Consider the following 27985-nt stretch of genomic DNA (forward strand, 5'->3'; position numbering starts at 1 on the left):
ATCTAACCTTTCTTTTAAAATTTCTGAAAATTCTGTGGAGCCTACCTGTTTTCCACTGATTAACTATCTTTACAACAGAAATGGTTTCTAATGTTTAACCAAACCCCTTAAATGTTTCTATTTTTTTCTGATAGTTGGAGTGTAGGCAGAGAATCTAATCCTGTCTTTATTTCTGCAGTGCGATGAGTCTGTGCATTTTCTTCTTTTAATCCTTGCACATTGGGATTTTAGTCAGCAACCAGAATAATGTTTGTTGAAGTACCACACCATATAGATTAGAAGAGATGGTGCGTACTCTTCAGGAAAACAGATTTATTATATTTTAATACATGTATTATGATTTAATATAATAAATATTAAGTAAATATAATATTAATTATATATTAATATTTGTTTCACATAGAGAATTCCTAGGGTTGTTATATGAGGTTATACTTTTGTACAGCACAAGGGCAAAAATATTAAGCCCAAGGCTGTGGTTTGCAAGAAAATGTAATGGTTAAAAAGACTTAGCTGTTCTCTGTTCTGTTATGAGTGACTGACAGAAGCAGTCAATGGAACAAATGTTTTGTAGAATCTTGTGGAAGGCTAAAGCAGGAGCTGTGGAAAAAGAAAAAGTTTTACTGGTGTGATATCAGGCTCTGCACGTCTTTTCCTAAAGCTTAGATAGAAGCTACTTCATTGTCTCATGGGATGTGATTAATTTTTCTCTTTAACAAAAAAGAACAGAAGCATTATCTAATATTTGTTCCAATGGAAAAAAAATTAAACATCTGAATATGCTATTGGACATACTAAAGGAGCAGAAAAGAGCAAAACTAATTAACTTTAGTAGGAGCAGTTGGTTTTCTGTCAGGCACAGTGATGAGATAGGGGGCCATCTGTTTTCCTTTCTTGCACCTATAAGGGTATAATAGAAATTATTGTCCATTGAAATTGGACAAGGGGATAGAACTCATTACACTTTTTGTGTAATCCCATATATTTATAGGTTTTCAAATTAGACAGGCTTAGTGGTGACTGTTACGGTTTTGTCAGTTTTCGGGTTAAGACAAGTATTAACACAGTGACATACATTGGACTCATGATAGTTAAAGACTAGGTGACTTTTTACCTGAATTGTCATTATCATAGTATATAATTATTAATATATATTATTATGATATGAATGTTCATTTTAAGGTGTGTGCCAAGCCCTGTGCAAATATATAGCAAATGATGGTTACTGATAATAACAATCAATAGATCATCCAGACCACAGAAGTTCAGGAGCAGTCTGCATGGGTGCCTTGTTTAGCATGAGCTGGGGGTAACTATCCTGGCTCTGGTAAACTCATGAAGCAAATGACTTTCAGCCTAATGAGCCCCATCTTCATAAATACTTTGGGGACTGTATGCGGTGGTTGAGGTAATTACCTGTGAGGTGACAGCAGTTCAGTCCCTGGGAAGAGTCAAGGTTTCCAACACATCACAGAAGCAAGTCTTTGTTGTCTAGTAATTATCCAGCACATGATCATCAGTTTTCCAAAGAGCACTGGGATCGCACTGTAGAGAGACAATTTTTTTTCCTCAGAAGAACTAACAGTCAAAGTGGTTTGGAGTGATGTTTTTTCATCAGCAGAGGATGGTATAGACAGCTTGGTGTATTTGGGTGCTTGCCAGACACAGACAAGGAAGGAAGGAATGAAGAGACAATGCTAATTTTTTAGGTCAGCAGCTTCAGCTGAATAGCTGTGGATTTATGCTGGCTAGGCCAACTGATTTGATCAGGGACCTATATCCATCAAAGCTATTATCAAAAAATAATTAAACAAAAGCAGACACAGCCTGCCTGTAGTTTACAAAAGAAATGGATTGAATTCCGCATTCATAAAACTGAACATGAGCACTGTATATCCGAAGATGACTCCTCAGAAACACTTGCAAAATTGAATGCTACTGTCCCAGGGAAGAATAGAAAATGCTCGAGGATACCAAAATTTAACTTTGTATCAGTGACCTTATGGTTTCTTGTGTTCCATAACCTCCAAATAGCCCAAGGCCTCATGTCCCTCAAGCCTTGACTTTGCTCTCATCTGCTTTCACTGTCCTTCTGCTTCTCATTTCTTCCTGGAGTGGCCAACTCCTTGCAGGTCTGGTCTCTCCTCTCAACAGGAGAGGGAAGGAATGGAGAAGGTCTTTCTCAGTAACAAAAAATCCCAGCAACTCAGTTGCACGCTCATGTTTGTGCCCTCAATCTCTCACTCTCATGTGTGTCAGTTTTCCACTCAATAGTTTGTCCCCAGGCCTCTTTCTCACAAGTCTAAAACAGGGTTCATAAAGCAGCCAGTACTTGGATACTTTAGAATACTTCCCACTAAAGGAAAGTCTGTTTTAAACTTTAAAATAATTTGTCAGTTAATTTTAAAGTACAAACACAAAATTTTACTGTACGAATGTGTACATTTAATATAATCTAAGCTGTTATCCTTGGTAAACATCTCAGTGCTCCAAAATTAAAAGCTTTAAAGCCTTTCCACTTTTTCCTCTGCTGGAGAACATCAGTGATGAGATTTGTTCAAATCCGCCTCCTGCAGGTCTTCATGTTAAGAAAAATCTGATCTTCAAGGTCAAATACAACAATAATTGGTATAACTTGATCTCTGCCTCCTGTGGGTCTTCGTAGTAGGCAAAATCCAATTTTTAGGGTCACATGTAACAATAAATTGACATAGCTTCATCAGTGTCAATGGGAGAACACTGACATAACCATTACTAAAATGACAGTAGTTGTGTTTGTGAAAAGATGAGACAGGGTAGTACTGAAGACTGATACCTCTTATAAATACAGACAGCATGGGAAAAAGAGAGCCCTTAATCTACAAACCTTTTGTTAGTTTGTCTAAAATGGAGTTTAAACAGTTGTGCTTTATTCCAGCTTGAGTTATTGGACTTTATATAAAAGGCTACAGAGTGAAATGTAGGGGCCTATTTCAGCTTTAAATGCCATGAATTTACAAATGTGTTCAGAGGGAGAGTGTTTAGCATTCTGCATGCGCATGTCCATAGGAGTACAGGTGCCTTGTTGCATCCACACAGACACAGACATTTCTTCTCATTGTTTTTTTCATGCTATTTTTGCAATGACTGTGAAAGATATGTAGCTCCACTAAACATATTTTTCAAGTGACTGGCATTTGAGCCATCAACAAGTAAGAAGTTACCCACAGTGTGAAAAGCATACATTGCTGACATCTCATAAGACAGCATCTCTGTCATGTGATTCTGGATTTAATTATCGATTGCTATTTTTTACAAAACAACTTCTAAAGTGTATGAAAACACTGGATAAGTTCTTCCATATTATTAGTCAGTGATCTTAGTGAAAGTATCAAACAACCTCCCAACTTAATTTAAATAATTTTCTTAACAAAATGACAAAATGACAAAAATAAAAAAAGGCTGATTTAAAAATCAAATACAAAACTTGCTTAAACTGATAGTTCCATTACAACCCTAAAATACTCAGCTCCATACTAAAACTAAGCCTTTATATCTTAACCAATTATTTTATTTTTACAGCATATTAATGAGAGAACAAATGTTAGAGAATTATTTTAACATTCTAAAAATATGCATATATCTAAACAAAACCAGAGGATGGTACATTCTTGGAAGCAAAAGATTGACAATGGTTGCATATGATAGAAGCTCTTCACAGGGCTCTCAACATGAAGGGTGAAAGCTGTCAAATGGGGTCATATTCAAACCTTATTAACTGCTCTGTTGCTGCAATTTTTTCCCGAGAATTTATGATGTCAACTAAATTGCAGAAATGCTGTTTATTGCAGTGTGCCAATCACTATCATCTATGATACAGCTGCCCCAAAACAAATAAATCTGTAAAATATCCCTATGAAAAATGTGAATTGGTCTCCCATACCTGGATTAATTTTACAATATTTCTGCCTTTGGTGACATGGACTTATCATTCTCACTAACTGAAACTACAAGACATCAACAGCACTGCTATAAACTGAAAATGCTAGACTATATTTTCCTTAAATCATTAAGTTTCAGGCAAATTAAAGACATGCTGTTGGTTTTATTTCCTGGAACCTGAAGCACCCAAATGTTTCATTTTCATGACATTTAGCATTTAATAACCTCACTGTCATTGGTACTAATTTTCCAAGTTCTGTTTCTGCTTTTGTTTTTAAAATGAGTATGCGGAAAACATGCTTTGGTACTTCAATGTTCTCTTCTACTTTTTGGGGAAGCTTCCAAAATAATTAGATAAATGATCAATCAGTCAAGAAAAAGTGGATTCAGGGTTGGATGCAAATGTCCTTAAAGTCTATAGAATTCTATTAACTTTTATTACTTGTGACTAGAGATAATAAATAAGTTGGCAAGGGGTTCATGGGGAAAACACTCTTGACATTTAATTGAAAAGGAAGAAGATTTGACTGATTTAAACAGTTAGGGTCTTAAAATCTTCTTAGAAAAGCAGATATATTAATTAGCTTTTCTACATTTTTAATATTTTTGTGAATTCGAAAAGAACAGTTAATGTTATTTGTCTTACCACTCCATCTTCCTTGTTCTAGTTTACTAATTTGATCTATCAGAGAACATGTTGTCATTCCAATTGAAAGGTCAGTGGTAGGTATGCAAGTATTGTGTACCTATGTATACAGTCATACACACACACAGAGATATATATATATATATAGATATATATATATATATATGACAGCAGAACACTGTATTAACTTCCACACACTAAATAATCACCAAGCAGTAGTGATTTATTCAGATTTTCTCAAGCCAGACTTACACCCACTCACATCAAGGTCAAGGAGAGAACAAAGAGACTCTTGTCTCTTCGTTTTGAGAAAGGGTGGCCATATCATTCTGACAGGAAGATATGATATTTAGAGAGGCGTATGGAAGGTTCTCATCAAGTTGTCTTCCTGTTGCCTTTTCTTCACTGAAATGCTACAGCTAAGCTTTAATTTAACAGCATGGTACTCAAGACTCCTCCTTTGCATTGTTCATCTTCTGAAAGAAAGAAAGCACAGAAGGTGGATTGCACAATAAATGTGCATTTTTATCTTTGTCATTCAGCTGGAAAGTTGTTGGAGTATTAATGTCAGCCGCTTTAATTTCCCATTTCTTTGACAGGTCCAAGTTTTGTAATGCCCCTCCACAAAATAAAAAAGAAGCTGATTAAAGTTTTTCTGTTTACCTTTTACCATAATTACAATTTTTCAGTTTGGTGATTTGGTTTCAAAGGATGTTTGCTTTTTCTGCTAGTTGGAGTTTAACATGGGGTAGATGGGAGAATAAATGTATTTCTGAGCAGTATTTTAGCACAAAAAACCCCTTCAGAATTATAAAAGCAAATATCATGCTTATTAGGAAGAAGCTGCTTGTTACTTCTGGTACTAACCGTGTTCAGTGACTTACTGGTTTACACACAGACAATATTATCTGACACAATATCCTCTTGGGGACTAAGACAAAACCCAAAGATTTAGGATATGGACATGCTTAATGCCATTAGGTATTCTGAGAGAAAAATAGGAGGTTTCAGGTAAAAATTAATCTGGAAAGAAGTTTGCCTGTGGGCAGAGTATCCTTTCATCTATAGAAAATGAGACCACTTAGGTTTTTCTTAACATGGAACAAAAACCAAACGAAAGGGAACACAGGGGTCACTTGGCCATTTGAGCAAGGACATAATTTTCCCTTTGAGAATAAGCAACCTCTGCAAAGAAACAAGCTCAAAGTTGTAAAGAGATTTTATCTAGTGATTATTGGAAAAACAGAACCTCCTTTCCCACCTTACATAATAAAAGTGATATCTGCAAAGTGTATTTTTTTCAATACTTTTCCAAAAGGAAGTATCACTGAGTAAATTAAATTACTGTGCCTTTGGACCAGGCAAAATAAAGTTTTACTAATTACCTTCTATCATAATAAAAGACATGACTGGAAATTGAAGAAAACTCCTGAGAGGTATTTACAGCAGTTCTTGAGATGTGAGTACTGCAGAACAGATTGCTGTGTGAAGGGTGTATCACCAGCAACAAGCATACACAGAAATCCATAAATTAAGAGAAAAAACACAAAAGGTCATGTTATTTCATTGTTTAATTGAAAGTCTAAGATTTCTGCATAAGGAGGTTTTGCCCACAGGTGAATAATATGACTCCTTAACTATTTGGCTAATTGGGAATTTCTGGAGAACTGTACACAGGATAAATGGATGGTATGAAAGCTAGATATCTACTGACCTTTTCAGGCGTATAAATAACACACGCTTCATATTTTCAGTTGCCTTTGTGTTTTTTCCTTCTGGAGATCTAAATGGTGGCAGAAATATCACCTTCTCAAAGCTGAATCTTTAGCAAATTCTGTTATGCACAGTTCCTGCTTAGGAAACCTCACAAGGCATTTGATATTTCCTCTTAATTTGTCAGTTACCAGCCCCTCACGTCTTCCCTTTTTCCTTCTTCCAGTACTATTTATGTTTATTATTTCCCAGTATTATTTATGCTATCCCTTTACTTGTTTTCTTGGCTTCCAAAATCTTGAATCCTTGGAAAGAAGTGTTACTGATGGCATGCAACTGTGGGCAGTCAGCAGCTGACTGTCTTAAGTCCAAAGCAGCTTAAACAACCAGTGTTCTCCCTAAGGGAGCCTTTCACTCATTTCTCACTATACTGAGGGGATTATACAGTGGGATGCCAAAGTGGAAGTAAAGAATTAAGTGAGATAGGAAAGGGAAGAGTCTTTCAGCAGCTCTCCTGAGTACCTATGTCCTGGCAGATAAAGATATCCCTCTGCAACTGTGTTTACTGCACTTCTCGCATTGTGTTGTATTAAAGCAAAGTGCCATAGAGTTTTTCTGCAGGGAATATGGCATCTAAACTTGACTGTACTGAGTAGTAAACAGCTGGGTATAAAACACCTAACTCTGTAGTTCTAGAGTTGGGGATCAAGGCATAAATCTTTTGGCAATGTACAAGTTATGTATGTTCTTTCTTGTGTTCTAAGTGAAGACCCGAATTGTGGGACAAACAGCAATTTATTGCCATTTAGTAGGATGTGTATAGGGTCTGTGTAACAACCAGTCGTGGTGGGTTATCCATGGCTACCAGCCAAACTCCCACCCAGTTGCTCACTCACTTTTGTTCTCAGTTGTAAAAAAGAGGAAAAATGGGAATGAGAAAACTTGTGGTTTGAAATAAACACTCCGGCTGATTACTAATTACTGCTGTGGACAAAGCAGACTCAGGGAAAATTAACTCCTAAAAATGTAATTGCCAATTTGGATAGTGGGAAACGGAAAGACAAACATTAAAACAACACCTTTCCTCCCCTCTTTCCCAAGCCCAGCTTCATTCCTTCAGTCCCCAGCAGTTACAGTTGGTGAAGGGTGGTTCCTCTCCACTGCTCTGTCTTCCTCACACTCTTTGTCTGCTCTGGCATGGGTCCTCCATAGGTTGGAGGGGAATCTCTACTCCAGTGTGGAGCACCTTCTCTTCCTCCTCCTCTTCTGACCTTGGTGCTCCCTCTGCTGCTTCTCACTCTTTTTGTTCCCTTCTCCTGCTCCAGCACTGTCTGCCCTTCCTTACACAGACTGGCCCCACTGTGCCGCCATCTGGGCCGTGGGGCTCAGCCGTGCCCTGCGGTGGGTGGGTTGGTTGGAGCCAGTGGGAATGGTCTGTGTCCATCACGGGGCAGCCCTGGCCGCTCCGCACAGAGGCCGCCCCACAGCCCCCTGCCAGCACCAGGGCACCTGCATCTGCTACACCGGCATAGTTAATCACTAAAATACCTTCTTTTACATGGACTTTTCAACCTTCCCTTGGAAACTGCGTCAGCAATGGGAGCAATAGAAATGAGCCATTTTGCTGGACTCCAGCTGCAATGTGGATAGAAGTTTGAAAGACTGAGTGCAAACTGAGGGCTGAGGACAGGGTCTGTGGACTGTACTAGCTAGAGCAGGCCGTTTTGGGGTGGACAGCTTACTCTTGGCTGAGCAATTGATCTCACTGGGCTTGGTCAAGTCTTGATTTTCAGAGTTGCTGGAAATTGACTGTTCCTTTTGACTTCAGCAGGATTTTAGCATCTTAGAGAAAGGTGCACGTTTTTAAGAAGAAGGGATTAGAAACGCCGGTCCACCTGCAGTCAAACTGCCAAGCAACAAACCTCGTCCTTGGGAAGGCTTATCAAACCCCATGGGGCAAAGCACTCTTGAACCCCAGTGCAGAACTATGCAATTGCAACTGTGCTGTCTTCAGGCTGTAGTCTGTTTTTTCCACCAGCTCACCTGTTTTAACAATTGCTGATAAAGGTAAGCCATAGTTCCTATAGGGGTCAAGGGAGAAATCTAACCATTTGTGCTCTCTCAGTTTCTTGGTGGTCATTTTCCCAATTGTCTGGACTACAGACTAGACATTGGAGATTGCACATTTCTCTGTATAGGTTGTGCAGTTGTATTTTAAATAACCACTTTGATGAACATATGTGATTTTGGTACAGATGATGTCCTACCTTGAATGATTACAGCAAGAATTTAGCTTTTTGTATGATTGAGTGTAATCTACAAAGTGTGTAAAAAGACTAGCTAAGTATTGCAAAAAGCTCATTAGGAATAAATACAATGATGAATGATTAATTTTTCCAGCTTAATTGTAAGAGAAGTTGCGTCTTTATATTCAGATTTGTATATACTTAGCAGGGATAGAAAACTGACATATGTAAATCCTTGTCCTCCACTTTTAGATTCACAGGAAAACATATCACATCCACGGGAACAAGGTTTATATTCTTTATTTTCCAAAATAGATAACAATCAGCATATGATTTTGCAATATTTCAAGCTAACTTGAGTAAACCCATGCAATTCAAGCTTTTTTTTTTTGAAGTTTCCATGTGAATTTAAAAAGAAAAATGCTTGCTACTTTGAGAATGGACCTGTTTCTCCTATTCTTCAAGGCAGTGACTGAGATTAGGAAACAACAATAAATGACTGATTTTATATCACTTATTCAATTATATTAATTGTTTATGTTTCCAAAGCTTTCAGATATTTAATTGAAACATGGAGATGAGATCTGAACCATATTCTTCTCATCTACCATCTCAAACGAGAAGAAAAGATTAAGGCTATCTATAATTAAAAAAAAACGTATTTTGCCAAAAGAAGCTGAAAAAATAATGGCTTATAGTATATTAAAGTTTTGTTCTGATTATTGGAATTAGATAAAGTCTTGAATTAAATTAACTGATTCTCAGAAAGTTATAATCTCCTTGTAAGACAGCTTTTGCAGTAAAAACCTAGGGCAACAATATCCATAATAATATATAAAAAATCACAAATTGTGAATGAAAAAAAGTTACTGGAATATAAAAAGGCTCACTGAAAGAAAATTAAAGATTGTCATTTTACGATGAAATATTGTCTGTTGCTAGCTCTATCTTGAGTAGATTTTACAGGTAACTGGAGGCATTCACCATGAACACTTTCATCTGCAGTGTGTTCCCATGTAGAAAGAGCTACTCCTAGGGCAGGACCTGTTCCTACTTCTTTCCAGAAACCACTGTCTCGACTGCTTGTTGCAATGACAGTTTTTGCAGCACAGAACCTGTGCAATATGAGAGTGCATTAAGACCGAGAACTCAGGTCACACAAGGCCATGCATGACCAGTAATCAGGGGGTACCAACCCGACCCAGCAGTGCAACAGCAAAGCTTTCTGAATTAACCTGTCAAAGACTCGGTTGTCTAAAACTCATGTGAGTCAGTTATTTGATTAAGGCAAGAATGGGTTGGCTGGGATAGGGAATGGTTAAGGGGCTGATGTTATCCTGAACTATGCTAAAAATAAAAAAGCAGTATATAGTTACTGGTGTGCTCAGACTTTGCAAGTAGCCAGGTTGTATGAAGAGCATCATGCTGCTTCACCAGGTAACTATATAACTAAGATCATTGCTGTACATTTCACAGATTAAATGCAAAAACAAAGTAAAGAAATACAAAGAAATAGCAGCTTGCGAAAACGTATGATTATTTACATTGCCAGATGTACAGACAATTGAGATGCCAGTTTTCAGTCGTGTCTTTAAATGGATCAAATGCTATCCCGTCTCTTTCTCAAGGCAACAACAAACCCATTATTTCTACAGAAATGCACAAAAGAATGTTGAGGATTGGTGTATCTACTTCCAGTTCTCATCTATAAATTATCAACAGTAGTGTCTTGTGAGGAAGTGCTTCCATTTCATCTAGTAATATCAGCTACTCAGATTATTTCATATGCTCTTTTTTTTTTTTTTTAAATATTATTAGTTTTATTTAATTTTATATTTTAAATTGGTTTTGTTGGTCTTTTTTGTTCACTGATCTGAGATTGCATCAAACTGGCATGTTTACCTATTGGAATTTTGGGTTGCCTTAGTTTCATGACTGGCATCTCACATCATAGCTTTTCTTCTAATTTTTCTAATAGCAAATAGTTGGCTGGTATATTCACCATTTACATGGTTTTCACTGCAAGTCAATCTGATTTGCCCACAGAAGATAAATAGAAGTACTAAAATTATTTAATTTATTTCTTGGGTTCTTCATACTGGTAAAGCACTGTTTTTCCTCACTTTTGCCATGTTGTTTCACTTTCTCTGCTCACTTTGGGCTTTAGGAAGTGAAGAGTTTGTATTTCATCAACAGGCAGGGCAAACAGACCAAGCATTTACTGCTTCAAGTTAAATAGGAATATTCATCATTAATGTGACTTGTGGAGTCAACTTACTGATAGTATATTGAGCTGCTCCAAGTAAGTGTGAGCTTCAGGCTACACTGGTCAATGAGACATAAAAATAGCACCAGTCACAGAGCACATTTTCATGACTTAGTGAGGCTTTTTCCTGTCAGCAATTTGATTGAATGTTAAGAAGAAATGATTTAGGATTGCAGGTAGACTTGCAATCTTGCTGATATAAGAGCTACATTCAACCTTTCTCTCCCTAGATAAAATTAAATGGAAAACAGACTCCTATGCTGAGCAGGTAGGTAAAGAAAAACAAGAGCAAAAGAGGCAGGAAAACACACACACACACTCACACACACAATCGTGTCAACACTTTGTTAACATTGCAGCGTTTCCACGAGAAATGGGGCACTTTTACATTTCTACCTTTGTCAAACACAGTTCATTACTGCTTGTTTTGCCTCTGCCCCATGGAAACATTTTCCAGGTACATGTGTCCAAGTGGATCACATTCTTGCAATGACAAGTACCACTGTAACTACTGTGGACCTCAGCAGAAAATATAAAGTGCAAAATGTGAGTGAACACAGGAGTCAGTCTCTCTACTGCCCTGGTTTTCTTGTCCTTCTCTTGGAAGTCTTAGAGTGAGTCTTTTCTTCCTTGTTTGAAGGGGGATTAGTAGGAAATTGCAGTCCAAATCCATTAGGTCCATTTAGGAAGACACATTGAAAGTAGCGGACAGGAGCTAGGAAAACAAGGAAGAGATGGTTAATGGCTTCCAAACTGAGGCCATGAGTCTATTCCATGTTTGTTCAGAAAATAGCTGTATAGCTTCATTACCACTGAGTTATAACAGCACAAATCTCTAGTGTGATTACAAGCCAGGTTCCACACATCAACAAGATTTTACCTGAAAGGCTCAGTGAGACATCTTTGTAGCACAGGATGAGAAATTGTTGACAATTTCACACTTAAATCTATTATTCCTCTAGTGTTATAGTCCTATTTCTCCCAGAATATTTACATTTTGGGATAGCTGAATGGAAGTTCCCAAAATTTACACATATATTTTCTGATTTTATATTTCACAGCCACTTTCAGATACACTGAGGAGTTCCAGAAGGACTCACATCTAATAGCGATAATGACATATTTTATTAGGCTTCAAATGAGTTATCTTTTATTCTGAATAAAGGGATCATAAATGACAGTACTTCTTTCCTAGTCCTTCACAATCAGGGATGTTTTCTCCCTTTTGATTTTTGAGCACTAGCCTGTGTAGTTGCACTTATTTCCATCAGGTTTTAAAAGTATTCAGGAACGCATACTTTAGCACAGATGGAATTGACCTAATTTGTTCCAAAAGCCGAGTTTTGCACTCTGAGATTAACATTGACAAGATTTTGAAAGATAACTAATAGTCAGTTATGTGTTTGGGAAAATGATTGTGGAGGAATGTTGGCACCTGAAACAAGATAGTTTTCATGCAATTAATTTTCTGATGACTTTTTCTTTCCTCTGCTGTTTATTCCTTATTTAAAAAAATCAGATGTTCCCTGAGGCAGTTCTAAACTGAGATGGACTCCATAGCTCCCAGTGTTATAAACTGAGGTGGAGGGCTTATTTATTGACTGCCAAGTCACAGTAAATGGTGGAACACAGAGAGGTGTGTCAGAAATGCCGATATATTCAGTCCAATTATATTATCTTCTATGGTCTTCTTGCCCAATTCACGCAAAGGTTAAGTCTTGCTATCTAAAAAGCACACTTCAAAATGGAGTTGGAAATCAGCTCAGTCATCTGACTTACTGCTTTTCCACTAAATCTAAGAATGGAAACAATTCCACCCCCCCCACCCCAAATTTTCAGTATTTCTGGTGTTTTCTGTGGAATGAATTTGGGATTTCTTCAGAAAACAGAGAAAAAGCAACTCTTATGACTGGAGTTCACGGCCTAAATCTGACAGACCAAGGTTCCCCTGAGAGGCCTGACAAGCCACGGACTAGGTGCATGGTGTGTATGTGTTATGTCTTGTACCATTGGACATTTTACAGAGGCACTTGGGCAAGACAAGAAAGTTTCTGGGATATATTACAGTTTCAACAAATAGACTTATTCCATCCTTGGAGTGTAACCTTTGTGAGTAAAACTAACTACAAGCAGTATATTGCCACAAAACCCTCTAGGTTTAAAAGTAATGTTCTACCAAATTACTCCATCAGAGATTTCCCAACCAGATCTTTCAAAAAAACCAAACCAAAACAGAAAGCCCAGTGGGTGCCAGTTTGATAAAGAGAAATACCTTACAGGAAAAAAGCTGCCAATTAAAAACTCACCTTTTGCTGTTTAAATGGAAATTATTTCTACATATTCCTCTTATGGATATAAAAGGTAAAACAAAAAAATCAGTAACTCTCTCTTCTTTATGAAGAAGCCAAGTATGGTATCATGCATTTTCTAGCCCCAATAAATACCAATAAATACCAATAAATAGTTTACTATTTAATGGGAAAAAAACCCACAAACTACTCCTCTATGTTTTACATGCAGTCAGAAAGCAGAAAGTTAGCTCTTTACATACTTTCACAAAGTTCTGGTACATTCTATCTTATATAGCTACATAACTATTTAAAACATAGTTAAATATTGTAATGATAGCATGTCTGACACCACAGTGTTTTCCAGAGGTGTTATCTGATTGTCATTCTAAAATCACTAGTAGTACAGGCCACTGCAACAGTTTAACTTGAAAATCTGATTTACAGTCTATTGTTAAAAGTCACTAAATTCATGGAGGGCAAGGGAAAGGGTGAACTTTCAGATTTTTGCAACTTGGCCAACAGCCAGAATCTAATTGTATGGGATGTAACACTAAATTTGAAAAATAGGCAGAGAAAATAATTATTTTAAAAATAAAATGTAAAAGGTATGTGTATTTGAAAAGTGTAATGCTAAAGGATCACCCTTGATTGTGTTATTTCTGAGATACCTATAGTGTTTGAAATGAGCCCTGTTGTTTGGCTACTATGTACTTATATGAAGTGCAACATTTTGAAGTGACATTCAATTGTTTATATAGCCTGCTACTTATCATCAGTTTTCAGAAAATATCAGGAAAATGTAAGATAAAATAGAAACTCAGGAGAGTTAAGGATGGTTGTAATTACTTTTATTAACTTTGTCTGCTACATCCTTTGATGAGACTCTAATTCAAGTAACTTAATGTTACCATATTTAACTACCTGTGGTGAGACTTTCAGTGCTGAAATTAGCTGCCAGTTGAGCTTGGTTTTTGGTAAAGAACTCTAAAAGAACAATGTAGGTATACTTAAAAAAACCCACAAGAAACAGCTAGGAAAAAAAAAAAAGTTTTCTTTTTTATTTGTGGTATAAAAAATCTTTTCTTTAAAAAGTGTGAGTATCCTAGCACCCTAGACGGACAAAGTTGAGGATAAAAGACTGTGGTGGAGACTGTGATTGCTCAAGCAAAACAAGTGATCTGCCATGGTAGGACACCAACACTAATCTAGTAAAACGCCTAGTCCAGGTGACTCTTGGTGTGACTGGAAGAAAAAACGGGTGACGTACAACTTGACCAAAGAGTTTGAGAAAAAAAAATGGACACAACTTTGTGGAAAGACTGTGGCCAAGTGGTTGGAAAGTGATAGGGGAACCTCATGGTAAGAAGGGAGACAAGGGCTGGAGATTATGACAGATAGAAAAAACAGAGTAAGAGTTATTTTTTGGACAAACTGAGAGTGGGAAAGCCTGAAGAGTAGGAGTAAAGTAGGATAAACATTACAAATGGTATGGGAATAAGAACACGGGGACTAGAAAAGGTAGGATATGTACAAGAGTTTTTAAGATAAGGAGGAAAAAACAATCACACTTCTTCCAGGAGAAGTGTATAAGGGGTCTGAGGCTCAAAGAGCTATGAATATTGCAGAATCCTGTCCTCCAAACCCAGTGTTATGAACAATCGATCTGCTGTCAGCCAGAAGTCAAAACCACCAGTAAAAAACTTTATTCCCTCACAGATTTCATGAATGACAACCTAATTCTATTGGAAAATATTCTTTTAGTGCAAATGACAGGAGCCCTTGTTGAGGGTCCAGACCTTAGGGTCTGTGTGGGCTGTTAACATCAGGCTGTGAACTGGCATGTATCAGTGTGCAGGGCCAAAGGTTCCTTCCACACTGAAGCTGGCAGAAGTCTCCTCTCCGCTGTGGTGTGAGAGAAGCAGTGTGAGGAATTAATCTGCAGGAGGTTTCTCCTAGCCTCTGAGGCACAGGCAAAACTACACTCACTGAGAAATGTAGTTGTAACAACTTTTCACTGGAGAAAAGCTTTCTGGGAAAAGATACAGATTCTGCTATTAAAAAAATATAATAACAGTCAACAAAAGAATTAAATAAAACTCTTTATTGACTGTTTCATGTTGAGGAAGGCTATGCTAAAAATAGAAGTGCTTTTTTCATCAATACTAAACAGACTATAGCAGAGGATTTAAAATATCCAAAGCTCCAAAAGCAACTTTATAAATAACAAGTGGTATATGAAACAAAAATTTGGAAACTCTACCTTTTGATTTTCAAAACTTTTAAATGAAACTTTTGTGGAATTATTTGTCAAATCTACAAAAATTATTTTATTTTTTAACTGGAATGAATCTGAAATGTTTCACTGAAATCAAAAGTCCCTATTTTTTCAATTGTTTTTTGAGAGGGTTAGGCAAACCAAAGCACAATGCTTCATGGATTTATCCTGATATTAAGGCAATGTTTATACATCAGTAAATTAAGCAGATTCACTTACTAAAAGATTGAACTGTTTTGATACATTGTATGGCATGTGAGATCTGGTAGTTACTGACTTCAGAGTATAAGATTTATTAAGCAAGGTGTAATACTTCCAAATGTAGGTACAGAAAGAGGGCATTTTCAGGTTTTAGATGGTAGTCAGACTATTAAAAAAGGCCTTTTTTCCCCCCATACTGTCTTTGTAGATCGCTCCTTATTAATTCTCCCAATGCAAAACTCCTCATTTATAAAAGAAAATCTCATCAGTATGCCTTGCTGGGACAGATCTTTTATATTTAATCTAAGCAAGCAACCCGAGTTTGAAGCAGACATTTGCAAATATCTGTTGGGTTTGTTCTTTTTTTCAAATTATATTTTCTGGTAAATATCTCATATATTGTCTTTCTTCTTTATGGCTGATGAGATTCACACTTTTGTAAATGAGATAGTCTGTCTTTAGCATGTTCTAATCAAAACAAAGTCAGCCGCCCATACAGAAAATCTATGCAGGAGGACATGGTTTCAGAATTATGCTTTTTGCTATGTGCTTTTTCACTATTTTCCTTTCATATTGCCCTTCGGCTACTTTATCTAGCAAACTTCAGCTGAAAAACATGCAGATAAGAACTTAATTCAAAAAAATACCAATGTCTTTGGAACTGTGTCTCAAAGTCTGCAACAAGTATTATGATACAAGCCATAGTCAGGAGAACAATTTGAATTTTGGCATGCAAATAGGACTACAAATGTACCCCATTCTGCCTTTGTAATTCCCACATTCAATGTGAATACAAAATGTGTCTTTTAAAATGAAGAGGGTTCTCACTTTGAATGTATCATCTCATCTTCAGGGCAAATGTTACCAAAAAAAAAGATGAACAGTAGGAGTAAAACACGTAGTTGAACAATAGATGTCTTTTGTCAGCTTAGCTGAGACAAAAACCCTCCTCTTATCTGGCCTTATGCTTTTGTTTAGGGTGCAGTTTATGAGCATTCATGTAATTACTTAAATTTCCCTTCTGAGGGAAACTTATAATTACTTAAATTTCCCCTATGAGTACTACTGAGGAAACAAAAAAGAGTCAATACTGGAAAAGTGTAGAAGTGTTTTTTTAAAGACATCTGACATCTTTTAAATGATCTTTGTTCTTTTAAAATGATTTTTGCCTGGATGGAAATCAGTTTGGTGCAAGAACAGCCAAGATGAGTTTCAGAAATCAGAAAAACAAGTAAACCGCTCTGAATTCAAGGTTTGTGTGAAGTTGCTTACGGCTGGTCAAGAGGAAATGCTAAGTACATTCCATAGATAGCAAATCAATTACATAAATATTACACGGAGCTTATGTGTGCTCTTGATCTCTAAGTCACACGCACCTCACACAGAGAGCTGATTTCAAGAGATGTAAGGAATATTGCAACACCACTCTCCTGGTGCTTTCAATTCTCCAGCAGAAAGGAGAAAAACAGTCTATCGAGGTCCCTCTGGATGGCAGCATGGCCCTCTCCGCATTAGCTATTCCCCCCAATATCGTGTCATCTGTAAACTTGCTGGGGGTACACACTGCCGCATCATCCAGATCACTAATGAAGACGATAAAAGGAACCAGTACTGACCCCTGGGTTACCCTGCTACTTATTGGCCTACAACTACACTTCCAACCCCACCACCCTCTGGCCCTGGCAGTTTAGCCGTTTTCAATATACCTCATGGTTTGCTCATTTAGTCCGCACTTCATCAGCTTCTCTGTGAGAATCCTGTGGGAGACAGTGCCAGTGACAAGGTAAACAATATCCACTGCTCTCCCCTGGTCTACCAAGCCAGTCATTTCATGATAGAGGGTTATCAGGTTGTTCAAGCATGGCTTTCCCTTTGTGAACCCATGCTGACTATTCCTGATCAATTTCTTGTCCTTCATGTGTCTGGCAATGGTTTCCAGGATTAGCTGCTCCATCACCTTCCCAGGGACTGAGGTGAGGCTGAACAGCCTGTAGTTCCCTGGGTCCTTCTTGCCCTTTTTGAAGACAGGAGCAACACACGCTTTCTGCCAGTCTTCAGGCACCTCTCCCAGTTGCCATTATTGTTCAATGATTATTAATTTTGCTTTGAGGATCTAGAAGGCAGATTACATACTATTAATTGCTAATTGTTCTCTTTAAGCCTCTTGAATGGAAAAGATGACAGGTAAAAGACAACGAGCTGACTCAGGTCCCAATAAGGGATGAGAAACAAGAGAACAAATACAATCCCAAAGCCATCAGATTGTTGGAATAAACAGTGATTTTAGATACTTTTCCATTTTCACATATAAGGCAAAGATACCAGCAGAACTGATTTGACTGAGAACCATCAGACAGGCTCACAGAAGTCCAAATCCATCCCAGAATCAGATCTAACTTTCAAAGTGGGCACCCCTGCAGATACTGTTATGGTGACATCCACAAGTCCTTTACCATTCCCAGATTTCTCTGTGTCTCACCCCTGGCAAAGGCAGTGAAGAGTTAAATCCAACTGTGTATGGCATAAATAATCAATTTATGTGAATCTGTATAGAATATTAACATCAATGTATGAGAAAGATTTACACTTGGGTTTGAATGTTGTTTAACAGGTGGTTGCAGTTTTTTGCCTTATGGTGGCTTACATTGGTTAACAGTCTATTTACTGTCTGGGCAGAAAGATTCACACTCAGTCATTTACATTTCCAAAGCATGAGAAAGCAGACACTGACGAAATGACAGTAAGATCCCAAATATTTCTCTGCTGAGAGAAGGATTTAAGAAATTACTGGGAAAGAGAGGAGTTTAAAATCTGAATAGATCACCAGAAGAACCTTCCATAGAAAGGGAATAAAGGGGTCCTCAACCAGGGATCCCCTTCTGTGACAAATCTGGATGGGGAAAGATTTTCATGAGAAGCCCATTCACCAGGACACAGACTATTAAGCATTTATCAGCTAATTAAAAGAACCCTGTAGTGGAAGAGACACTATTAAAAATCAGTGCTAGGTAAGCACTGACTTGTTCATTTTTATGCTGCATATTTATGCCTTTATAGATCCTTATACCCTAAGCAGTCTATTTTGGAATTGATTTAGCTGAAGTAGTTCTTTAAGAAAATTCATGAATATGAGGGAACTAGTTAAAGACATGGTGGATCTTAAAAGTCAGGGTGCTAGGACTCTGTAAAAGAGTTTGGCTTCCTATGCATTCATCCACAGTTTCCAAAGGATGATAGGCTCGAACTCCACTCAAACAGCATGACTGGTTTGGGAATTGGTGATTCGGGGACTAAAGAGAAAAAACAGTTTTCATTTCCTTCTTTAGCTGTATGAAGTTAAATATGGGAACATATTTAAACTCTAAGGATGTTCAGGGACCTTGTGATAATTTTCAAGAAAGCTTCTTCTGAGTTAATATAATCTAGTATCATTTTAAAGATGACTACTAAGGTGTAGCTTTTTACCATTCAAAGTGCCGAACTAGCATTCAAGTGCCTACTCAAGCAATGAGAGTTTTGTGTAAGGAATTATTGTGATACAAACAAACAAATAAATGTATTTTTTTATTATAGTCTTTTAAAAAGTTGATCTTATAAGGAAAGGGGGTAGAAAATTCAGACAGGAATAAAATTTACTAATCCTAAAGAATATAAAGGTGTTCCTGTTTATGTTTTACAACGGTTAAAGTCCCATTTCTGTAAGGCTCAGCTGTTTTTAAGGCAGGTCACCAAATAAAATATTCATTAAAAAGCAATAGCTGTTAGCAATAACAGTTTGATTATTATTGGGAAAAATTACAGAGAATGTGTGAGGAAACAATTTTTATTACTTCTGTTTTCTAGTTTCTTCACTAATAGAATTAAACAGTTCAACAAAGCAGAAAAATTCAGGCAAGCATAGCATTAGAAACAACTAATTAGTAAGCAATTTTAAGTAAGAGGAAAGTATCAACAATTGCGCTCATTTCTTTCTGATTGCTTCTCAGGAGTGCACATACTGTGGTTTGGTTCAGCAATCAAAACTGAACCACACAAGCACAAAGAAAACTTGTTCTGAGACCTGGGGAGTTGAAACTTTTTTTTGCTTACTAAAGGGCAAGAGAGACAAGCAGGTATTTTCCCCTTTGCTCTGCTTCTTTCCCTATCAAATAATCTGGGCTCTTTCCCTTAACATTTCAGTGAAATTACAGTATGACAACCTGGGCAGAGAAAGCACAGGGGCAGATGGGGAAGTGAAATGGTGTGAAATCCTTGCTAAATATCACAAATTTTTGCCTTCACACTTTCTAAAATAAGTGTGTAAGTCTTTGTGCTTAACGGTACTGTGTAACTGACATTTAATTAAATCCCATTTCTCTGAATAGCAAAGCTGAATGCTGAGGGCCTATGCGGGAGACCAAATACTGTTTTCTTAAATTCAGAACACGGCCCATGTTTAGATACTGGCTATTCAAAACAACACAGTTTGCTTCAAAAATTAGGTTTATCTTTTTTTGATAAATTCTTTTCAACTTCTTTCTTATTATTGAGCGTGCTGTACAGCCACACTACTGCCATTCTCAGGAAGTACAATGCTTAATGGGAAGGAGGAAGGGAAAAAGAAGAGAAGAAAGCTTTTATATGTCCATTACACATAAGCAAGAACTATCACTACCACTTTAAATCAATTCTATATATCTAAAAACATCCCCTTAAAATGACATTTTTCTAGCATTGTATAGACAATGTGTAGACAGAAAAAAAAAGAAAATGTCTCATGAGGATACTCATTTTGCATCTTATTTTGCCTTGAATAAGAAAAAGAAGAACGGTTGGAAAGTATCTCTCAAAGCTATGTTCAAAATGTCTGTGATATAATGCAATTATTTGCTCATCTTTGCAGAGACCATCCAAGTTTTCATATCCGTTTTTGCAGGGGGTCTGTCAGATAAGTTATTTAGTAAAAAGTACTAAAGATGTTTGAGTAGCAGAGTTAAACACTAGCAACAACGTTGTTGTAGACATGACAACTCAGATCGCGTGTTCTCACTAATGGCTTTTTTCAAGCATTGTGGGACTGCAAGGTCAGGAAAAGGTAAAAGAGTTGTACTTTAAAAGCATAAATTCATCCCTCAAAACCAGTGCTCAACAATGAACAAGAAACACCTAGAAGATTGTTTTACTTCTTATCAGTGTCTGCAGTCCCAAGTTATTCAGGAAATTTGCTAAATACACAAAAGAAACCATCCTTTATTGGCATTTCAATCAGTGGGACAAAAATATTATCAGTACCTGTCTCTAATAACACTCTCTTGGTATAAAACATTGTAAGTGTATCAAATCAATAGTGCTAGAAGGTCATTCTGGTCATATTTTATGTCATTAGATGGGAAAAATATATCCACAATAAAATATATATAAGATCAAAAAACCAAAGCTGGTTAAAACTATTCATGACTTGTTATTTTTCAAAGTCAGTGCTCTTTTTGAAACATAATAACAAAACTCGATGAATGAGATCCTTATTCTAACAGAACTTATTTCTGTAGTAAAAGGTGAAATTTATTATTTCTGTCTTATAGTTTGAATGTGATAGATGACGCCTAACAACCATTTAAGGAAAGAAAAAAAAATATGTTTTGCTAACTGGCTCTTGCATTGTCTAGTAAGAAGGCTTGGTGGATAAATAAGATGTATGTTTAGAGAAAAGTGTTATATTCCATGTCAGGGTCACTGCACACAAACCATTTAACTCTCACATAAATGTGTGAATATCTCCAAAGTGACATTCCCCCCAAATTATTATTATTATTTTTTTTTTAGACAGTAAGACCATGCAAGATGTAACAGTGTGACATATGTGGTAATACAGACACTTCCAACAAATCATAACAATGATCAGAGTACACGGTCTTTACAATTTTGCTTGCATTGAGCTTTCCAAGGAGGCTGGTACTGGTATTATGTGTTTTATTAGTGAAACATAGAAACGAATGAATCATTCAAGAAATTATATTTAAGAGGGATCAAAAATTAATGCAGACCTGATTCAAAGTCTATTAAAATCTGTTGGATTTTTTCAGTCTGCAGTTTTAATTACCTGATACTACAGTGGTATTTGGTGGGCAGTAATATGGAATTGGGTTTTGTTGCTACTGCTCAATAAACAATGACAGTGTCTTGATGCACTGTGGGCTGATCATGTACCTTAGGCATGCTGATGTGACATGGCCTCTGGTGACTCATTCGTGGCCAGCACGTTCAACTAATGTAATTACAACATACCGCATTAAAATCAGTTTCTAATGAACTGTCAGCCACTAAAAGATTGGCTCCGACTTGACATACAAACACATTTATGCACACACAAAAAAGATAAAACCGAAGAATAAGGTAAAAACAACCAGGGATCTTACTATGTTAACAAGAATGGATACCAAATAACTGCAAGTAAATACCAGTTATTTATTCAGCTGTGAAGGCATGGGATGGAGAGAGGAGGCAAGGAGAGGGGAGGAGAAGAGAGAGGAGAGAAGAGGAGGAGAACAGTGAGTGATAAGGCAGTTAAGCAACGAATGAAAGTGAACCTGGTGTTTGAATGATACAAGTGCTTTCTTCACTTTGGTTATCATTCTAACTGAAATCTTTATTAAATAAAGGGGTCTTTTTAGATGTGTGTAGCATTATGCGTACGCACTGATCTTTCCTAGTGAGAACTTTTTTGCTGGGAGCAGCAGCACTTCTTAATGAAAATAAAAAGTCAGGAAAAGCAGTGCTTGAACTATACTACTGATAAACCCTGGTAGACTCAAATTCATCCTGCTTAACATCAGACACTGGATTTAGCTTCTAGCCACATGATGTAATGCTAGGAGACAATTCAGATTTTGAAGGGATGAGCAACCCATTGGAGAAGTTTGTCTCTCATTGACCATGGAACTTGTGCAAATATGCTCCTATTCAAGTGCTCGTGATACGGAGGATTGTGTCTGTGCCTGTGTGCTACTTACAATGAAAGATGAAGCTAAATTAGAATATCTTCCGCATCTTGAATTCGCATAGTTCTAGGAACAAGAAAAACCAGAAAGAAACTGTAGAAGCTCAATAAGCTGACTTCTTTAAAGTATTTCACAGCATCTGCTGTCAGTTCTGGTCTCACTGAGAACTGCATCACATAATTAGGATTTGTCCACTGGATTATCATCACATACTGATGATAACCTGGAAACATGAACTCACTGCAACATCAGGATGCCTGTTTTTCAGCTGATGTTTAAAACCAAAATCTTTGTTGATAAAAAAGTAAGACAGTTGTTCTGTCCTCTGAAAAATGTTCCCATTAGAAGTGAAAGAACATTAGAGGAATTATTTTCCTAAAGTTCAAGAGGGACTTGAAGAAATGGCCATTTATCTGAAAAAAAGATAAATAATCTCTGACTCAGAAAACTGTTGAAGAATTACATTTTGTATAGAACATTGCTCCTACAAGATATGTCATGGAAATACATAATATGTACTTCTCTTTACTGGCAGTGTGATTTAAGAAGATAGTAAAAATAAAGCAAAACCAACTTAACAATGAGAAGCATTAAGATAGTAAATATTGCTGTTTCATTTGTGGTGAAATCAGAGACTTATACTAAGATATATATATATATATTATTTGACTTGGCACAATTTGAGTATATATTTATAATTGCTTGGAGCCACTTAGTTTAATTTTAGCAAGATGTTTTGACCCAATTAAGAGTAAGGGAATGAAATCGTTGTCCAACAGGCATAAATAGCATTACTAATTGGATTAATTTTGCAAAGTTAGGCAAATCAGATTCTTGTTACTGGATCTAAACCAGCACACTAAATAATATATTTTTTCATAGTGGGTTTTTCCCGTAGGCTACAACCCTCATATGTTGTTTAGTTAGACGAATTCATCCCTACATTTATAGAAAATATAGGTATTTTTCTAATAATTTGCTAGGTAAATAATTTTTAGGCTTAACATGAGAAGTAATCAGTTAATTAATTAATTGTAAAAAAACCCAACATTTGATTACTTTGTTCACTGTCAATTTTTACTCATCCTCCAACTCATCTTTTTGCAAAAGATCCTTCTTTATTTCTGGGATTTCTCTCTGGACTCTGAGTTTTCCCTTACCGTATTCCCTGGTAGAATTTTGCTTGCTCCATTTTGATGTAAACAACCATTCCAAGCTCAGAGGGTACATTATCACATGTATGGGAAAGGTCTAATAATGTTTGTGGACCAAGATTTAGGCTGTACTTCAGACACCTTGAACAAGATTTAGGTTGAATGAGAGCACTTACATTTGAAGTCAGGTTCACAAACCAGCTCTCCAATGACAACAGGAAATATCCCTCTTCATTATGGCCTGCAAAGCTCTTCAGATATTAAACTTGGTGCTATACATGTGCATGAGCCACAAGAGCTAGCTACACACATTACTAGATGTGCCTGATAGTATAAGAATTAGTCCAGAACTAGTTCTAAATTTTACCTGGTTACCAGTTTGGAGTATTATACATAAAGAGGTTTCCAAAGCAGAAACAGACTTTTATATCAAAAATATAAATCACATCTATTAATCTCCATTACAAATGACTCTTAATGGAGGAATTAATGGATCTGGAATTGTGCAAATTAAGAGGAACAGGCAGCTATATTATTCTATAACTAGTGCCATCTGGGAAGTAGAAGGTATAAAGTTGAGTCTCTCTAGGTGAAGAGGGCTCTGAAAGAGTGTCAGCTAAATCCCTTGGAGAGTACACAATCACTACGACAGGTATAGAGAAAATAATCACCGTCACCACCATTTTCAAAGCAAAGTACTTACAGCTGCATTTTGTCAAGGGTCTGATTTTGCTGATGCGTTGGTTGTACTCAAAGCATGTCTGGCAGACAGGAATTGTTAATCAAGTTTCTGGATCCTAATGAAGTATTTGTAGAAACTGGCACTAGGCCAGCATTTTTCCCTGCTTCAAAAACAGGGATGTAGGGGCCAAAAAACTATGTGCTTGCATGGGAAGATGCCTTATGGATGTAGAAACCTTAAGCTTTATGGAATCTCTTTGACAGACTGTTTGGACATTAAAATCTAAAATAATGTTTTGGGTCTGACCTTATATTTTTAACAGTGGTTTTCACTGTTGTTTGGCAAGGACTCTCTCTGTTAATCTTCAGGATTTATCTCTTATTACCAAATACAGCCAAAGGTAATAGAGGAGGTTAGTTTAGACCTAGGGATTGATCTCCTTCTGTAGAATACACAGCCAGAACCCAAAGTTCTTTGTTATAAAAGATAAAACTTACGCTTTGGGAATTTAAGTAGAATGTCTGTAATTCATAATTTAGATTACAATGCCATTATGCTGAGAGACTATCTATAAACTTATAATTAACATAAAACCTTATGTATTGTTCTCATTTGTGGTGTGTATTTATAAATTTTGATTTTCAAAACTTATTGCAATCTGTAAGAAATTTTCCAGTGACATTTAATCAGATTCAGACAAGACCATAAAGATTTCATTTTATGTAGCTACCACAATGTGGCTGACATTTCCCCCTTATATAGCTTTCCTGTGTAGGAAAAATCAGGAAGACTAATTCAAGTTAACTTTAAAAATGGATTAATTAGGCCATATAAAAGTGTTTTGTGGACACTAATTCAGAATCAAAGCAGCCTCAGTGAAATTTTCATCGATTCAATTTCAAAATAGGTTAAACTAAATTAAATCAATGTCATCTTAGTTCTTAATAAATGACCACTCAACCTTCTTCCTCACAATTCTAATGAACATGAAATGTTGAGACACCCATGTGTATCCACAGAACGGAGCCTGTTCTACACAGGATCTCTTGCAATCAGCCTTAGTGCACAGCTCATCCTGCTCTCACACTGAACACTTATACTGCAGAGTGATGAGCACCCTGGAAAATCTTAATGAGAATATCCTGCATAGACACAGGTCTTGTAAGTGAATGAGCCCAGAACTGATAAAAAAAATTTTGAAACTTGTCAGAGTGCCAGTTCCATCTATTAATTTCCAGCCAATGGCACACTTATGTCCAGAGAATAACATTAATGTTAGTGATTTATTGCTGAATTCTGGTGAGGAAAAAATGAAGAATCTCTAATATAAATTACTTCAAGAATGCTATTACTGTTTTCATTATTACTTTCAGAGACACAGCTGTTACAGTTAATGGTCCCTTCCTTGATCTATATTTCTATTTCAAGAAAGGACATCACATACTTTCTCCTCAACGTTTTTGTTCAGCTTCTTTGATCTAGTCACATTCAAACGGTCAGCTTCAGGATTAAGAGTTTATGCGGGTGAAGTGCTGGAAGAAGCTGCTGACAGAATACCAGAACCATCATGTATCTGAGATACACAGACTGGGTGGCAAGGATAGTAGAAAATATAGTATCTGTAGCTCATCACCTACTTATAGATGAGAGCTACTTGTCCTGCACTGATGAAATTCTTGCCTTCTCTTTTGAATATAATGCATCATTTTCAAAATTGTTCAATGCTTCTGTTTTATAGAAAAGTGCCAATATCTTTGTGCCTATGGAAACAGACAAAATCTGCAGCTTCAAAATAATGAAAAACATCATATTTTCTTTCAAAGTCTTCAAATGCTTCAGAACAAAGGAAAAAAAAAATAGAGTGGTCTCATTCTCTTTCAAAATAATGATCCATAGAAAAAAATCTTATACATTGTACTGCTGACAAATTTATTTTCCCTTAGCACTGAGGAAACATCCTTGATGGTCTCTCAAATGGCTCTCATTTCAAATCTCACATTAAATAGAATGTTCTGCTTTTGTAGACTTGGAAATCATCTTTACTTTGGAAAATATATTACAAGAAGACAGAAAGTGCAAAGCAATAAAACAACCTTACAGTAATAAACCAATCACTATGTGCTAATACAGACATGGAATGAATTAATTTGTCTACAAGAGTTGCTGAGGTTTTTATGTGGTTTTATGTGCCATTGCATATTTTCTGCTGATAACATGATTAAATAATTCCTCTTTATGCTAGAAAACATCTGAGAACCTGTATTGCTCTCTCTCACTGCAGCAGCAGTGGAAAAATCTCGCTGAGAAATACTTTTTTTCATAAAAGTGCTGGTATAATATGTGCATATAAACTGTGTTCCAACTCTGCTTAATGATAATTTTACTTTTCCTAGAGGTACAACTTTGTCTAGACAGTAAGTAGAGAAGTTCCCATATCCAAGAAAGATTTAACCCTCTAATAATGTATGTAGGTAGATGGATGAATTACATTAGTATTAATCCCACTATTTCTCACTTTTCATACTCTTCCATCACAGCTTCTCTTTGTTTCTACCACATTCGCACATCTGTGGGCTTAGATAACAGTGCAATAAAAACATTAACCTGTTCAACTAACTGTATGACAAATGCAACACACATTGTTTCCTGAGTTTTCAGCCATGAGTTCCAAGGTAATTACAATAAGCATAATCAACTTCTGATTAATTTAGATTTTTGTACCTTGGTATAAGCCTTGAAACAAACTAGGACTTATATAAGCTGTTCATATAAAGGGTATGGTAGATAGTCCTCACCACAGAGTTGAATTTATAATGCTTCAAATTTCACTCCAAGAGTTAGAAAATCTGCTCCTGTGTGCTTGAAATACATTTATTATAAGAGAAGAAAAAAAAGAATTTCTAAGATTTTTTTTTTTTTTCATTTGGGTAAGTTTCAGTCTTGGTATAGGTGTCAATTTTGACATTTAGGACAGAAGAAAGAAGGGGAAATAATTCCAAGTAATTGCTTGCAGCTCTACAAAAGAGTGTAGACTCTACTGCACATATCACCATTGTTTATGAAAGATACAGTACTGCTTAAAATTCTGTTTAAATGTGGAGCATTCTAAAATTGAAGATATATACATCTTATTTAATTGCTTAGTTTTCTTTATCTGATTGCTTTTCAATATCAGGGAAAGGTTGAAGGACTCTGATCAAAATCTAAGAACAAGTGAATCTACTTCATTCAGCTTTTGAAAGCTGAAAAAAGATTTACTATTTTCAATTTTAGATTAGCTCAGAATGTGCAAATCCTTTTTTACTTCTATTTATCAGCAAAAAGTATTATTATTCAGTGCACTGGGGAAAATCCACTGGCTTCATCTGCAAACAGAACAGACAGAAGCTATCAAGTTCTAACTCAAGACCTAGGATTTGGTCTCAACTTTTAAAGTCTCAATTTGAGCAAATAACAAAGAACAACATTCATAAAGAGAAATCACTTTGATGTTCTGAAAAGCTTTCATCTGTTTCATCCATTGTCTGTAAATTAACTTATCCTTTTCAGTGGATGAAGAATAGTTTGAAAATACTTACATAGTAAGTTCTGTTTGCAAAGCAGGCTATGAACA

General features: G+C 36.4%; 1 protein-coding gene across 11 annotated transcripts in view; it reads right to left on the reverse strand.

The window, feature by feature from the left end:
- Positions 1-8810: 8810 nt before the first annotated feature.
- TRDN (triadin) overlaps positions 8811-27985 on the reverse strand; it is a 244997-nt gene continuing 225822 nt past the window's right edge. For all 11 annotated transcript variants that reach the window (XM_074896244.1, XM_074896239.1, XM_074896247.1 and 8 more), the window contains one exon: positions 8811-11507. In XM_074896244.1, the coding sequence (XP_074752345.1) occupies positions 11365-11507 (143 nt within the window). In that variant the 3' untranslated portion in view covers positions 8811-11364. The remainder of the gene's footprint in view (positions 11508-27985) is intronic.

The sequence above is a fragment of the Athene noctua genome, chromosome 1 (assembly GCF_965140245.1).
Source record: "Athene noctua chromosome 1, bAthNoc1.hap1.1, whole genome shotgun sequence".
NCBI lineage: Eukaryota > Metazoa > Chordata > Aves > Strigiformes > Strigidae > Athene > Athene noctua.